The sequence below is a fragment of the Globicephala melas genome, chromosome 15 (assembly GCF_963455315.2).
Source record: "Globicephala melas chromosome 15, mGloMel1.2, whole genome shotgun sequence".
NCBI classification, from domain to species: Eukaryota; Metazoa; Chordata; class Mammalia; order Artiodactyla; family Delphinidae; genus Globicephala; species Globicephala melas.
The window spans coordinates 68,987,700-69,005,416 of NC_083328.1; the positions used below are offsets into that span (position 1 = coordinate 68,987,700).

At 38.3% G+C, this 17,717-nt stretch overlaps 1 protein-coding gene across 16 annotated transcripts in view; it reads right to left on the reverse strand.

Moving 5' to 3' along the window:
- PTPRT (protein tyrosine phosphatase receptor type T) overlaps nucleotides 1–17,717 on the reverse strand; it is a 1,174,296-nt gene that overhangs the window by 217,970 nt on the left and 938,609 nt on the right. For all 16 annotated transcript variants that reach the window (XM_060285697.1, XM_060285704.1, XM_060285700.1 and 13 more), the window contains exon 13: nucleotides 566–602. In XM_060285697.1, the coding sequence (XP_060141680.1) occupies nucleotides 566–602 (37 nt within the window). The remainder of the gene's footprint in view (nucleotides 1–565; nucleotides 603–17,717) is intronic.

Here is a 17,717-nt window from a genome sequence, read left to right on the forward strand (position 1 = left end):
AACAGAAAGAGTCAGGCAATTCAATTACAATTAGGGAAACAAAAAGTGATGAGCCTGAACAATGCTGCCTTAGTTTTCGGGATTAGTGTTGAAAATGCCAACTACATAATGATGCAGTGTTTGTTTTCTCATTACCGAAGGCACTAACACTAATCACCTCATTTTTGAAAGTCACGCGCCAGTTGAATAAAGCACAAAACCAGAAGATAGGTCTAATTGACATGCAAAAAAAATACCCAAACACAGACCCAAATACAATGAAAATCTATAGCAGAAGGCTATTTGAGTAAATTTATATTTACCACTCCACTGATTAATGTACCAGTTGGTCCAGCCATCCAGCCATCCACTGACTAAACAAACATGTTTTGAACTCTTCCTATGCTTTAGGCACTGTGTTATTAATATATACCATAAGTATATATTAATAGCTAGATGCAAATGACTCCAATGAAAATAACAATTCTTTCTTGTTATTTTTAGCCATTGTTGCCTAAAATTTCCCTGTGTGGCTACAGGGAGAAGTACTTAAATGGCTGAAGACAGACAGGGCATGCCGACATACCTTTCGTAGCCAGACGAACACAGTTGATTTTGGTCTCCTGTGAAAAACAAAAGTGAGACTTCAGTTAATTTGTCGTGGGTTTGGTGTTTTAATCCATATAAAATATACATATACATATTTGCATATATAGGCATGCATATGTATTTTAAATTATAATTTAAAATGTGTTCCTTCCATTTTTTCCACCATTGGAATCACCTTTTAATTCTATGTCATTTCTTTTCATGCTAGGTACGTACTTCGTTACTTTCACTTCCTGGCTCCCATCACCTTATAAGCTTCTTCCCCAGACAGAACCAATGCATAAATACTGCCCAGCACAGAACAACTTTAACCATAACACTAAGTGACCCACACACTGTGGCATGTGTGTGCTTCACTCTGTTGCATGGGTTAGTAGATGGTATCAAGGGCATCCTTGCAGAGCTCAGTTAAAAGTATACAACGCACCTATATGCAAACACTGAGACAGACGCTTAGGAATAGCCCAGTCAATATGAACGTATAAGAAACAAACTGCAAAATTCATGTTCAAAAAGTTACTTTGGGGCTTCCCTGGTGGCGCAGTGGTTGAGAGTCTGCCTGCCGATGCAGGGGACACGGGTTCGTGCCCCGGTCCGGGAAGATCCCACATGCCTCGGAGAGGCTGGGCCCGTGAGCCATGGCCGCTGGGCCTGCGCGTCCGGAGCCTGTGCTCCGCAACGGGAGAGGCCACAACAGTGAGAGGCCCGCGTACCGCAAAAAAAAAAAAAAAAAAAAAAAAAGTTACTTTGGCCGAGAGATCTCTGGTAGACATCTTACAGTTTTCATAGATAATGTTGTGTGGGTGTGTCTGCGTGGCAATAGAATCTTTGCTTGGTGAGCTATCTTGTTGCTGTTGGCTACTCCCCAAGTGAACAGGTTCCATAAATTTATGATGTTGCTGGGCATGCAGTTGAGATAAAGAAGAGTGTGCTTAGCAAGAGAATCATTTTAGCCTGCGTTATTGGGACCATATCCTAGGAGGTCGTGGAACCAGTTGAACATTCCAGTTGACTAAGTTATACCCCCAGTAAGAGTCTGAATATTGTATAGCAAAGGAAAATAAAAAGCAAAGAATGCTTTTCTCTTTCTGACTTACTTCACTCTGTATGACAGACTCTAGGTCCATCCACCTCACTACAAATTACTCAGTTTCCTTTCTTTTTATGGCTGAGTAATATTCCATTGTATATATGTGCCACATCTTCTTTATCCATTCATCTGTTGATGGACACTTAGGTTGCTTCCATGTCCTGGCTATTGTAAATAGAACTGCAAAACAAATACCGTATGCTAACACATATATATGGAATCTAAGAAAAAAAAAAAGGTCATGAAGAACCCAGGGGCAAGACGGGAATAAAGACACAGACCTACTAGAGAATGGACTTGAGGATATGGGGAGGGGGAAGGGTAAGCTGGGACAAAGTGAGAGAGTGGCATGGACATATATACACTACGAAATGTAAAATAGATAGCTAGTGGGAAGCAGCGGCATAGCACAGGGAGATCAGCTCGGTGCTTTGTGACCACCTAGAGGGGTGGGATAGGGAGGGTGGGAGGGAGGGAGACGCAAGGGGGAGGAGACATGGGGCCACATGTGTATGTATAGCTGATTCACTTTGTTATAAAGCAGAAACTAACACACCATTGTAAAGCAATTACACTCCCATAAAGACGTAAAAAAAAAAAAAGCAAAGAATGCAAGTGTGTGAGGCTCAGGAATCCAATGCCTATCTTGCTAACGCTCACACGTAAGGAACCACCGCATCCTGAAGACACTGAGCTAGTCAGGATTACGCAGAAGTAATAAAACCCATGAAATTCAGGGGCTAAGAACAGCAAAGGTTTATTTTCCACTCAAGCTACATGTCCAATGTAGGCGTATGGCTGGGTCTGAGGGCGAGGTCATGGTGGTGGTTAGGGGATACTCTAATCATTGTAGTCACTCCAAGACCAAGGCTTGGAGTGCTTCAGTGTTCACTGAGGCAGGAGAAAAGCATGGTGAAGAGTTAAGCACTGGCAACTATCAGAAATAACACTTTTACTTTGACTCAGGTTTCATCAGCTAGAGCCACTCCCAGGGCCATGCCTGACTTAGTGAGGTAGGAAGTGGAGTCGTCCAGGCACCAAGAGAGAAGCAACGATAATGTCTACAGCAGAGTCTATTTTATCCATGCACACCTCCAAATGCTAGGAATTGTCGCTCCTATTAAACCCAAGTATGACTCCCCAATGGTCTTGATTCTGTTCTGCAGACGACAGAAAGTCTGCCTTTGCTTGTGTAGGAAAGACGTCTTGATATTGAAAGACAGTTCTCAGGTTCATTAACCTTCTTCTTCTTCAGCAATTCCTCATACGATAAGAATTCGAGTGCTTTGAACTAATGCCCATCACGCTCCTTCTGGGTCACTTTCTCTCCACAAAGGTGAAGGCTAATGTGTCTTGTGAGGGAAAGTTCACTTTAAAATGTGTCACATTAAAGGGAATATTGGGTAGCCACAGCGGTTTATTCTACTGCCCTTCTTCCTCATTGAGTTGTTCGTAGAACTTTCTAATTCTCCTTAGAATCATCTTCCCTTCCACAGTTGCGTGCCTGAACGTGAGCCATTTCCCAATACCACCTCCTCCACCCGAATCTATTAAACTATTTTCTATCATCTAGAGCACACATCTGATTATGTTTAACTATCCTTGGCTCTCACCAACACGACACTGACATAATCTGCTTTCTCCCAAATTCCTGACATCTTTAATTCCATAACCAATTTGTCTTTGTTGGTTAGAATCAAGTACAGAATAACAAAGTCCTGAGTCACTCTCTTGGCCTTCTGGGTGACTGAATTGTTAGCAAGCAAGTCAGGAACATGCTTGAAATTCTGCATTTGATCATTTGGGAAGTCTGGCCTGTGGGCATTAACTCAAAGTTCCTAACTGGTTCCGTAAAAAGGAAATGAGTACTTTCCTTGTGCCAAGATTATGTAAGCCTTTGGGAAAAGGAAAAACATTTGGTATATTTTCAGATCCATCTCCACAGTACAATACAATTTCATGTCCCCATTATTTTAACCTCACTCACATTCCATTTCCCACTCTAGACTTGCAAATCTGCACACAAGAATATATCACTTTGGGATAGAATATAATGCCCTAACTGTTGTGCTTCTGTTGAGACCTGCTTCTACTCAAGGATCTGCCAGTGCTGTGCGATACTGAGCAACTCATTGCCCCTCTCTGTGGCTCAATTTTCCCACCAATCAAATGACAGAGAAAGGGATGGAGAAGGCCACTTTGGTAGAGTAGGCGGGGTATTCTAAAGTTGCTTATAGTTATGAGTAGGAAGAATAAAATGTTCAGACTTTCATTTTCCAAAATGTAGAGGCTGTGGTATAGAGAATAGACTTTCGGTGCAAGAGAAACTAGTAGGTGGGGAGAGTGTGGTGTTAGAGATGATGGTAGTGGCTTGGACCAGGAGGGAGAGCCTGGCTACAGAGATCCTGTTCTGCCCCAAACCTTTGCAAAGCGTGTATTGTCTCTGCTTGATCCCAGAGTCCTCCCACCACCTCCCCCTGCCCCATGCTTCTGGTATTAATGGTAACCCACTGGGTCCTCAGTCTAGTCTCTTTGCAGCCCAATTTCCTGTGTTGCTCTTCCATTGCCCTGATCCCTAAGCTGTTGTTTGGCCTCGGTGTGGCTCATCCACTTAGCATGTCAGTCCCTGAAAGCATCACTAAGAAAAAAAAAAAAAAAAAAAGAGGAAGTTTCTCTTTTCTTAAGGTACCTATTTTATTTTTCATTCCTGTAGCAAGGCTATGCGATGAATATCACAGTGCTCCCTTTTTTTCTCTAATGAAACAAGATTACATAAAATTTCCTAAGGTTACACAGATAATAAGCCACACAAAGTAACCTTGAAGTAAATGGCCTTCTTTGCTGAGGTGCCTATTGGCAAATATGTTTTTGCCACTGAGGTAAGATGCCCTGCTTGGCTTGTTTACAGGCACCGTGGTGTGGAGCACAGCCATATTCTGAAAAACAGGCCAAGCAATTTGTATGAAGGAATTCTATTTTGCCTTGAAACAGGACCCTGAGCCATCGGAAAGCCAGGGATGGAAAAGGGAAGCAGAGAGGCTCTGGAAACTGAGCAGCCCAGAACCATTACAACTAGGTCACCTGGCAGGCTCATCCTCTGGAAAAAAAAATGAGTGAGGAATGCCTTTTAAGGCATGAAAGGGCCAGAGGACCCTCTGAGATAGAACTCCCTAATAAGCAGGCATGCTGTAATCTGCAGATCTTCAGTCACCAACAAAAGGCAAAGCAAAGTTGCAGGACGCAGGAGAGCTGGCTCCTGGTGGCGTACTCTTCTAACGGGATACATGTTCGTCACCAACCCTATCAGATCTTCCTGGAAGGCACTAGGCTCTGCTTCAGGCAATAGCCAGGGCCCTGAGCCCGACGCTAAGGGACGAAACTCCCAATAACATGCAAGCCCATTCAGAAAACTCCCGATGAAACTCAAGCTCTGAAAATATTTTGTGTTCTCTCTCTAGGTGCAGACGTGATTGTCTTACCTCACCAGCTCTCTGGAACTCACCTCAATCAGATTGCTCTCATCAGGTCGACAAAGACTTTCAGATGGTCAACTCTAAAGGTCACTGATCCAACCCCATCTTCCTTAATTTCTCATCAATATTAGTTGCAACTGACACTTTCTCTTTGACTCTTTTTCTCCTCTTGCCCTTTAGGTCACTCTACTCTCTAGGTTTTTCTCCTACCTCACTGTCTGTTCCTAATCCTCTTTTTTAAATTTAAATTTTATTTTATTTGGCTAGACATGTATCATCTGCTTGACCTCCAAACACTGGAGTGGTCTCATTTTATATCCTCTTTCATCTGTATCCCAATATTCTCACTAAGAGATTACATTTAGTTACAAGGCTTTAAGTACTGAACCCTTGTAATGCTCAAATTTCTATTTCTAACAATGGTATTCCAGAGATCCAGGCTCATATATCCATATACTCATAACAAATCTACAAACCTCCAGAAGATAACTCTGTTACTCTCTTCACTTGTACTCCAGGCCTTATACACACACCAGTTTTCCTCATTTCAGGAAATGTTACCATTATCTACTCGGTTGACTAAGTAAAAAACCTAGGAGTAATCCTTGAATTCTTCTAGTTCCATAATTTCCCACAACCAATCCACAGTCAATTCCTGCTGGCTCTTAGTAGTTGAAGAAAATGATAACCATCTAAAATCAAATCTCCCCACATATCCTTCAAAAAAACAACACAGGAAAACAAGAAAAAAATAAAGCTATACAAAACTCACAACCTCAACATCATTAAAATACATAGAGGGGCTTCCCTGGTGGCGCAGTGGTTAAGAAGCCACCTGCCAATGCAGGGGACACGGGTTCCAGCCCGGGTCTGGGAAGATCCCACATGCCGTGGAGCAACAAAGCCCGTGCACCACAACTACTGAGCCTGTGCTCTAGAGCTTGCGAGCCACAACTACTGAGCCAGTGTGCCACAACTACTGAAGCCTGCACACCTAGAGCCTGTGCTCCACAACAAGAGAAGCCACCACAGTGAGAAGCCCGTGCCCCACAACGAAGAGTAGCCCCTGCTCACCCCAACTAGAGAAAGCCCGCATGCTGCAATGAAGACCCAATGCAAACCAAAAAAAAAAAAAAAAGAATAAATAAAATAAATAAATTTAAAAAATATATATAGAACCCTCAAAACTTCATAGTCCCTGTTAGTAGAAGAACAAGCACTGCAGTTGAATGAACTATTTCTAAGGATCTCAACACAAGCCTTTGTGGACAGCCAGGGCTGTACGGAAAAACAACATGAAAGAGGAAAAAGGTAAGGTAGTAGAGGCTGTAAGATTTTATAAAACAATCTTCAGAAAGACCAAGTTCCTATCTGTGAAAATTCTGAAAGAGAATCCTGCTAGAATAAAGAAATGACTATGTGAAAACCTGAAAGCACACATAATTCAAAGTGGTAATCTTCCATAGGTATCACTTATGGGGGAAAATAGGGTAAAAAGAAGGGAGAAGTGTCCTTGGGAGATTGGATAATAAAAGGGAAAGAGGCAAAAGGGGGAATTTTAAGATTCTGTACATTAAAAGAGAAGAGCAACAGTGACAAGTCAGAGAGCATATAAGCACCCATCCCCCATGATACAAAAAATTCAGTCATACATTAAAACAAACATACTTCACTACCTTATCAGAATAGTGTGTTTCTGAACCTCAAATCTACAAAATGAATAAATGGAAGAAGCCAAATAAAGCTGCTATACGAAGAGAACAGAAAATAAAAATCAAAACATCCCAACTGATAGAAATATAAATCCCCTCCAAAAAAACTACAAACCAGAAAAGAATCTGTAACACAATAATACTCCAAACTGAATTAAATTTCCTCGAACAACTTTGAATTAGAAATGCAAAGATTAATAACTGAAACATAAAAGAACTAGGAAAAAAGAGCTGATTGAACTCAGAGGCAAAAACAAAAAACAAACAAACAAAAAAGAAAACAAAACCAAATGCGATCAGAAATGAAGATTAAATTATTAAATTACAAGGTGTCCAAAGGAAATTTTTTTTAATTAAAAAAATTTTTTTTGGCTTTGTTGGGTCTTCGTTGCTGCATGTGGGCTTTCTCTAGTTGTGGTGAGCAGGGGCTACTCTTCATTGGGGTGTGTGGGCTTCTCATTGCAGTGGCTTCTTTTGTTGTGGAGCACAGGATCTAGGCATGCAGGCTTCAGTAGTTGTGGCACACAGGCTCAGTAGTTGTGGCTCGCGGGCTCTAGAGTGCAGGCTCAGCAGTTGTGGCACACGGGTTTTATTGCTCCATGGCATGTGGGATCTTCCTGGACTAGGGCTTGAACCCGCGTCCCCTGAATTGGCAGGTGGCTTCTTAACCACTGCGCCACCAGGGAAGTCCCCAAAGGAAATTTTTAATAAGGGGCATCGAAGAAAGAGAAAGACAGCCAAGGGAATGAAAATGAGATAGAGAAAAATGTAACAAGAGTCAGTGAAAAAGTGGCTTAAAGAGAAGACAAAGAAGATCCAAAATATGTCTACTTGAAATCCCTGAGAAGACAGATTAAGTAATTAAATAAGCAAAGATTTATAACAATAATCTGAGGAAAATGTCTGGTATGAAGAGATGACCTGAGCCTACATATTGAAAGGACTCAAAGACCTGAAAGATCAATTTCAAGATCCTAGCAAAGCTGTTTAACTTTAAAAAAAAAAAAAAAGTCTCAAGGACTCCTGGCAAAAAGAATCAAACAATTTACAAGAGCAAGAGAATTAGGCTGCCATGAGGTGTCTCCAACGGAACATACAAGTCTGAGAAATATGGAGCAGCATTTTCAAGAACTCAAAGAAAGAAATTACGAACCAAGGATTTTACAGCTAGCCAAGTATCTTTCAATTATCAAAGCTATAGAAAAATAACTTGCAACATTCAATCACTCAGAGATTCCTGTACTCATGAGTCTTTCTTGAGAAATATGCCAGAGGATAAACTTCATTCAACAAAGAGATGACTGAAGAAATTTTGGCAAAAGGATTGATGGGAAGCGTTTAATATATTTAATTGTAAATCTAAAACTAAAACAAGGTAGGGACATGGTTGAAAGCAGAATATATAAATGTTTCATTTTCTTGTAAAAATAATGCAAGTAAAAATGAGAAAGAGAAGAAATAGGGAAAGAGGAGAGCAGAGTAAGTTCACTCTGATTGTTGTACAGATGAAAGTCAGTGGATACCGTCAAAAACTGACAAAGCAATGATGTCTGCAAGATGGCAGAATAAATTTTCACACTCATCATCCCCCAGAAACATAATTTTGACACCCATGGATGAGAGTGCCTTTGTGGGAACTTGAAAGTCCAGAAGAGAGGTCCCAGCACCCCACTGGAGCAAAAACTCTGATAACAGAAGCACTGAGGAGGGTAAAAAGAACAGTTTCACTTTACATGTGTCATCTGTCCCCCAAAGTGGCACAGCTCAGTGCCAAGAGAGACCCCATGGGGGAAAGGAGAACATCATGAGTGACCCACCTCCCCAGCTATGTAAGATGCTGCTCAAGAGGCCCATTTCTTTTTTGTCCCAACCAGAAAACAGAGGGAATCAGCATGGCTGAATGGTCTGGAGGCAGCTAGGACCAGGGAGAAGAAAATGTGGCAGATATAGAAGATGGACTATTATCCTAAACAGAAGGAGAACCTGTCATTTGCAACAACATGGATGAACCTGGAGGACATTAGGGTAAGTGAAATAAGCCAGACACAGAAGGACAAGTAATGCATGATTTCACTTACATGTGGAATCTGATAAAGTCGAACTTATAAAATCAGAGAGTAGTGGATGCAGCAGCTAAAGTGTAGAGGAAATGGGGAGATGTTGATCCAAGAGTTACATAGGATGAGTAAGTTCTGGAGATTTGTATATCACTGTTTTTCAAACTTGAAATTTGCTAAAAGAGTAGATCTTAAGTGTTCTTACCACACACAATGGTAACTGTGAGAGGTGAGGAATGTGTTAATTAGCTTCATTATGGTGACCACTTCACAGTGGAAGGAAGGGGGAAGGTACAAATTAGGGGTATGGGATTACCAGATACAAACTATTATGTATAAAGTAGATAAGCAACAAGGATATATTGTACAGTAGAGGGAATTACAGCCATTATCTTGTAATAAGTTATAATGGTGTATAATCTTCAAAAATACTCAATCACTGTGCTGTACACCTGAAACTAATATAATATTATAAATCAACTGTACTTCACAAAGAACCCAAAACAAACAAATCAACCAAAAACCCCATCACATGGTATACCTTAAATATATACAATTTGTATTTGTTAATTATACCTCAAAAATGCTAGAAAACATGCTGCCAGGAAGAGGTTAAATAAGAAAAGAGAGGATAGAACGTATTGAAAAGTATAAGAACAAAGATAACTACTAGAACAAAAATACAAACCTTTCTAAATATCAAAATAAACTTTAAAGTAAAAGGGTAAGGAAAACATATTGGTAAGTATTACAAAACTAATACAGTAAATTATGATATAAAGAACATATGACAGAGTTGAGACCAAACATATCAGTCACATCAACACACGTGAATGGGTTTAAACTCATAATTACATGAAAAATATTTCAAAATGTCTCATAAAGTGAGACCCAACTATCTGCTATATATAAAGGTCAAACCTAAAACAAAGTAATTCTGAAAGGCAACAATAAAGGAATGGGAGCAAAAAAAAAGAAAGAAAGCCGTATGAGTGATCCTGATATCAGACAGAGTAAAATGCAATTTAAAAAGCATAAAATATAACAAAGAACACTTTTTAATGCTAAACCCACAATTAACAAGAAATATAACAGGCATGAATATCTATGCACCAAAAGCCACAATGATCACCTTTATGAAGTAGAAACTATAGGAGATACAAGAATAATAGAAGACTACTGTCAGTATAAGACAGATCGAGTGGCAAAAAAATAGGCAAGGATACAGAAGAGCTAAAATAATTAGGCAGATCTTGTGGATCTGTGTCAAACCCTACAGCCTGATTATAGAGAAAAACCTTCTTCTTATGAAGCATTCAGAAAAACTTACCACATGTTAGCAATTAAGAAAGCATTGCTATATTGAATAGATTAGAAATATTATAAGAAACATTCTATGGTTACAATATAATAAGATGAGAATTTTTTAAGAATATAAAAAAACCAAGTAGGTCCTTCCACCTAGAAATTTACAAAATAATTTCTTTTGGGCAACTTCTAGGTGAAAGGGAAGTTGTAAACAAAAATTTAAATATTTTTAAGCAAAATAGTGAAAATCTACATATTGGAATCTAAAAAATCATGTAAAGCAGTGACTAGATTAAAGTACATCGGTAAAATGAAAGAATGAAAAAAATTAACTAAATTTCCAGCACAGACATCTAGAAACGAAACAAAAAAATGAGCAAAAATAGGACCATAGTAGGGAATAATAAAGGCAAAAGCAGAAATTATTGAAATAGAGAAGAGAAAACTACTAGAAAAAAGAAAAAAGAGAGGAAGCACCATTGTACAAAAGAAGAAATGACAACAGGGAAATAACTATTGAAAAAGAAGAAACTTCTTAAAATTAGACTACTACTACTCTGAAAATAATTTTGAAAAGCTAAATGGAAATGATTATTTCTTAGGAAAATATAGCTTATAAAATAGATTTTATTACAAATAAAAACAAAACCAACAGATCTAATTTCACAGAATAAATAGAGGAAGATATTAAAGAATACCCCATAAGAAAAACACCATGCTGAAATGTTTCCATAGGGAATTTCAGTCAGACTTTTAAAGACAAGATAGTACTGACATAAACTGTTCTACAGCATGGAAAATGAAGAAAAACATTCTCATTTTTAAATGAAACCAGCAAAACATTGACACCTAAACTTGGGGAAGAGAATACCAGAAAAAGAAAAGGAGGGGAGAAGGGGAGAAATTATAGACCAATTTTACTTTTTTTTTTTTTTTGCGGTATGCGGGCCTCTCACTGTTGTGGCCTCTCCCGTTGCGGAGCACAGGCTCCGGACGCGCAGGCTCAGCGGCCATGGCTCACGGGCCCAGCCACTCCGTGGCACGTGGGATCCTCTCGGACTGGGGCACGAACCCACGTCCCCTGCATCGGCAGGCGGACTCTCAACCACTGCGCCACCAGGGAAGCCCCCAATTTTACTTTTGAATGTGTAAAACTATTACATAACATGTTGGTGAACAGAAGCCAACACTGCATTGAGAAAAATAAAATGCCATGATCAAGTGGAATGTATTCTAGAAATGCAAGGTTGGTTGGATGTTAAGAAGTCCATTCATATAGTATACCATATTAATGGATCAAAGGAAAAGTCATACTATCTCTATTCATGCAGAAAAAGCATTTGACAAAATTTAATACCCATTCCTGATTAAAAGAAAAAAAACCCAAGAAACTAGCAATTGATTAATATTTTCATAATATGATAAAAATATATATCCAAGTTCTAACACCATCTTCTTACTTAATGGGACTCTAGTAAAGGCATTCTCACTAATACCAAGAACAAGAGTAGAATGTCCCCTATTTCCACTACTCACTCCTTCATATCATACTGGAAGTTTTAGCCAGTGCAATTGGATAAAAGACATCAATTAGAGGCATACAAATTGGAAAATAAACTTTAGAGTATGTTTGGAGATGATATAACAGTATATCTGAAAATCCTTAGAGACTCAATGATAAAAGGTAGCCGGATATAAAATTAACATACAAAATGAATAGTAACCACAAACACAACCAACCTCAGTCAGCAGATATGGCAGCAAATCCCATTCACAATGGCAACAAAGATTAAATACTTGGTGTTAAACTTAGCAAGAACTGCAAAATTTATATGAAGAAAACCTTACAACACTCCTGAAAGACACAAAAGCAGACTTGAACAAACAGAAAGACATCTTCTGTTCTCAGCTAAAATAATTCAACGTCTTAAAGATGTCAGTTCACCCTAATTAATGTATAAATTTAAGGCAATCCCAGTAAAATTACCAATAGGCTTTTTATGGAGCCGGACAAGTTAACACTACAGCTTAGACGAAAAAATGAACACACAAGAAGAACTAGAAATCACTGGAAGAGAAAATCCAGGTGGGGGTCTTGCCCTATCAGATATCAAGGCATAGAGCCTTTATAATTAAAACTGTGAGGTACTAGCACATAAATAGTCAAACAAGTGAGTGGAAGAGAATTTCTGGATTTTCCAGAAAAAAGACACAAGAACATATGAAAATTTAAAATATGAGAAATGTGGCATCTTAAATTATTGGGGCAAAGCTGGACTTTTTAAATGTTGCTAGGACAACTAAATAGACATTTGGGAAAAAAGATAAAATTAGATACATACTTTACACCATGCCCAAAACAAACACCAAATATCAGAAATTTAAATGTAAAAAATATTTAAACTATACAAGTTCTAGAAGCAAACATGGGTGAATTCCTTTATAACCTTGGTGTAAGAAAAGGCTTTTTCACTATGACTCAAAGTCTGGATGTAATTTTTAAAAAAATTGATGCATTTGACTACATTCTTTTTTTGGTGTGGCAAAAACATTATAAGCAAAGACTAGAAAATTGCAACATATAACACAGAGAGTTAATATCCCTGATATATAAATAGTTCTTAAAAACTGAGGGGAAAAAGGTAAAAATCCTGATAGAAAAATGGGCAAAAGACATACACATGTAGTTCCAAAATTATATAAAAATGTCTCCTAAATATATGAAATGAAGTCAACTTCATTTTTTATAAGAGAAAGGGAATTAAAACTATATTGAGATACAACTCCGTGTGTATAACTTTGACAAAAATTAAAGTTAGACTACATAAACTATTGGTGAGGCTGTGGAGAAACAGATAATTTGAAACATTGCTGGAGGGAATGAAAACTGATTCAACCTTTAAGGAAGGAAACTTAGAAACAGCTACCAAAACTACATATTTGTCCACCTTTTGATCCAACAATCCCTCTTCTAGGAATGTACCCTGAAGACACACCTCCAACAATATGAAAAAATATATATGTACACAATACTTTATTGCAGCAATGTTTGCAGTTCAAAAATATTGGAAACAATCTATCTGTCCACACATAACAGTGACTGAATAAATTAAGATACATCTACATAGTGAAATACTATGCAACTGTAAAAAAGATTGAGGAAGACCTTTATGAACTAATATAAAGTGATTTCCAGGTATCAATAGTGTATTATCTTTTCTATAAGTAGAAGGGGAAATAAAATATACATGAACCTTTTAATTTTGCAAAACAATTATAAGAAACTAATGACAGTAATTTCCCATAAGGGATGGTGGAAATGGGGTCAAATAAATGGTGTGTATATTTTTGTATGCACTTTTTTGTACAGGTTAGGCTTTTGGAACTATGTTATAATATTTTATATATACAAAAACATCAATAATGATGGGGCAAGTGAACCTAAAATTAGAAACAAGGAGAAACAAATAAACCTAACTGTATTTCCAATAAATATATAACCATTCCTTAGGGAAATAAAAAAGAATTCAATCAAAAAGAACTATTTTGAACAAAATATTTTATACAGCCTCAGATTAAAGACAGAAAGAACTATAAGCATATGTTGAACCTTAGTTAATGGATTTGTTTTACGAAGTGGTATAGGTTAATAATTCTGAAAATGCTCTCTGGGTAGCCTAGGGTTGAACAAATAAGTACATGTATTGAGAATAATAAAAGGCAAGTTTCTCATTGTCAGAGAAACAAGTTAAAATATGAGGGGGAGGATAAAGACTAGAATGAGTCTTCTGATGTTGAACTGGAATTGGGGTATCATTATGAATTTTTGGTTTTTAATACAGAGATAGATACATAGATGAAAATATACAGATATATGCATATCTTGTGTTTATGTCCACTCACAGAGCCTAAAAGCAATGATATCCATTAGCAATGACACCCGCTAGTTCCCAGATGTTGGTTTCTAAGTACCATTCCCCATAACAGGGTTGGGGCAGAGAAAGCACAAGATATTGTGCCAGAAAGAAAGTTTTCATGAACTGATGGAGACATGTCGGAAGGACATAGGCACACTTCCCTGAAGGCACACTCCGTATGCTTGCAGGGCTTAGGCAGAGGGAAACATGGAAGCCACATACTATTTATTTAAATGTTTGAATTGATAGATCAAGCTAAACCTGCTAAATAAAGTATATTCCATCCTTCTACTTTGAAAAATTTATACATATAAAAGCAATAATCAAAAGATATCTGTATGGTTTTTGCATAATTAAAAGTCGGCAAAATTTTTCTTAAAGAGAATAAAAAATGAAGGACATTGGAACCAATTTGCATGGGGCTCCCACTAGCTAAGACTGGGATAATTTGAGCATTAAAAATAATGATGGCAATCGCTTATAACCTACTGAATAAAATAAGAATCTATGAGTCTTTACTACTAGAAATAAATTAATTAGTTAAGAATGAGACAAAGGAGAGCTCATCCTCACAAAAGATGTCAACTAATGCAGGTAGAAAGAATGATGGAATTAGATAATCATCATTTAGTGAACATCTTACCAATAATTGAGGTAGACAAGAATCATCAAATGCTGAAACTAAGGGATGAAATTTTGATGGCTAACAGGATGTTTACGTAGCCTAGAATTATATCCTTATATATATACATTAAAGAGAAACAGTAACTTTATGATGGAGAAAACCTAGATGAACAACACTTTAAGTGACTCAAGTTAACATCCCAGTAATGGAATACATGGATATTACGCGTCTCCTGATATGATGCACTGAAAACTCAACGTCATTTCTGTGGTATTCCTGCCAAAGAAGCATCAGATTCATCATGAATCTAATGGTGAGCAAACCTCAGGCAAACCCAATGTTAGGGACCTTCTACAAAATAACTGGCCTGTAATTTTCAAGAGTCTAGGTCAGGAAACCAATGAAAGACTGAGATACAAGGACTCTAAAGATATGACAACTAAATGCAACCTGTGATTGTGAATCAGATTAAAAAGAATTTTTATGTAAAGGACATAATGGAGACAATTGGGAAAATTGGGGCTAACAGTATCACACCAACATTAATTTCCTGGTAATTGTATTGTATTGTATTGTATTGGAAATGTACATTGAAGCATTTAGGTATAGAGATATGATAGATCAATTGATAGATGGACCAACAGACAAATAGACAGATGGGGCAGAGGAGAAGGGGAGACAGAGAGAGAATGGAATGGTAAAGCAACACTGTGAGTAATTAGGGAATTGGGGTGGAGAGTTTGTGAAAGCTCTTCATACTATTCTTGACGCTTTTCTGTAAGATTGAAATGACACTGAAATAAGTTTAAAATATTTGGAGGAGCAGAGAGAGTTAGTTGGGATAGAGAGGGAAAAAACGATTGGCCATGGGTTGATCATTGTTGAAGCTGAGTGAGGGGCATATAAAATGAGTCTATTATCCTGTTTATTTTTGTATATGTTTGAAATTTTCCATATTAACATGATTTTAAAGGGAGAGAATAAATATTTTTCCATATTCTGAATTCATCATGTTATTTTGGCCTCAGCTCTCACCACCTTGGTCTAAACTGCCACCATCCCTTGCCTGGATGGCTGCTGTAGCTTCTTGTCCATTTTATCCGCAGCCTTTCTTGACTCTGATAATTAATGCTTCCCCTTGTGACCCAGATCACCTTGTAATTACCTAAGTCAAATCCCACTACTCCCTGTTTAAAACTCTCCTATGGTTTCCTAGTGGATTAAGGGTAAAATCCCCTTATCTTCATCACCCTGCATTAACCAACACTGGTATCGCTTCTGACTAGCTTCTTACCACCTTCCCCCTTCCTGTTGATCCTGTTTATAATTCCTGAATCTGCTGAATTTATTTCATCCTCAGGACCTTTGCATTTGCTGTTCCCTCTCCCTGGAATGCCTTGAGACCTTCACATCTTCAACATTCGAGTTCTATTACCTGTCACCTCCTCAAAGTTGCCTTCCCTGATGGTTCCACTCAGTTGCCACACTCTCTAGTTGCCCTCTATCATATCATTCTTTTCTCACCCATCACAAGATAAAATTATTTATTTGTATGTTTACTAATTGTCACTTTCCATGCTCCCCACCAGATGTAAAGACCACGAAAGCAAGAGACTTGCCCATCTTTTTCATTGATGGTACAGTGCCTAGCACATATTATATACGCCATAAAAAATGAAGTTAGACATTCAAATTCTAGTTTCATTTCTCATTGGTTGAGTGGACCTTGGATAAATTCCTTAGGTAAATTACTTAATCTTTCTGAGTCACAGGGTCCTCATTTATAGAATGTAGCAATGTCCTCTGCACATCTCATTGGGTTGCACAAAATTTCGAATGCACAAATACCTGAAAGATGCAAAAAGTATACATGCATGGCTTTATTATTGTAATAAACAGATGTTGGGATTATTGACAAGATCATTTTCCATCTTCAACAGAATAAATCCCAAGTTTTTTAGCATGGCATGTGAGGCCAGCCATTATCTGCTCTCTGTCTCTCTCAGGCCTTCCCTCTATAAACCCAGAATCAATCACACCAAATCTCCCCAAACATATCACAAAATTCCCAACCTTTGGGCTTCTGCCCAGGTGCTCCCTTTGCAGGACACACCCTGTCCGCTGCCCTACTGTCTGTGTGGGAAATGCCTACTTACCTTTCAATATTCAGCTCAAATGTTACTTTTTATATGAGATGCTTCCTGATCCTTTCCACCTCCAGGCTTCCAGCTGTAGACTGGGTATTCTGCCAATGTGACTATTGATATAGTTTATTGTACACATTTGCTTTTGTGACTGTCTTTTCCATTGAATTGTGGGTTCCCTGAGGGCAGGAACTGTATCTCATTTACTTGTGTATCCCCTCACTGACTCAGAGCAAGCCCTTAATAAATGATTGTTGGATTTTTATCACCATCATCACCATCATCAATCAGTCAATCAATCAATCAATCCATATCTCCTTACAGAGGAGAGCATGGTCATAATTTTGCAGAGTAAACAAATACGGACAAGGTACAGGAGACTAGATTCAAGACATAGCTTTGACCATGGGCAAATCACTTTTCTACTCCGGACTTCAGTTTCTTATTCTGCACAAAGAAAGGAACTGCACAATCTATAAGCTCCCGTCCAAAACTACATTTCATGCTTCCCATTCCTCCGCACCAGGACTTTGATGGAGCAGTTGTACAAACTGTCCCCTAATTGGGATGTCAGAACTGTGGTTCCTCTGAGCCTCATGGAGAGAGGCTTAGACCTGCCCCCAGGGACTGGTGACTCTCAGGTCTAAACCAACCTAAGCCAGAGCTGTCCTCCATGCCTCCCTGCACAGCTCTTATCTGAGGTGAGTGATCCTTTTAGCTATAATTACTAACTGATGTTTGTAAAGTCTTTGAAATTCTCAGGTGACAGATGTAATCAAAGGCCAATTTATTATGATAATTGT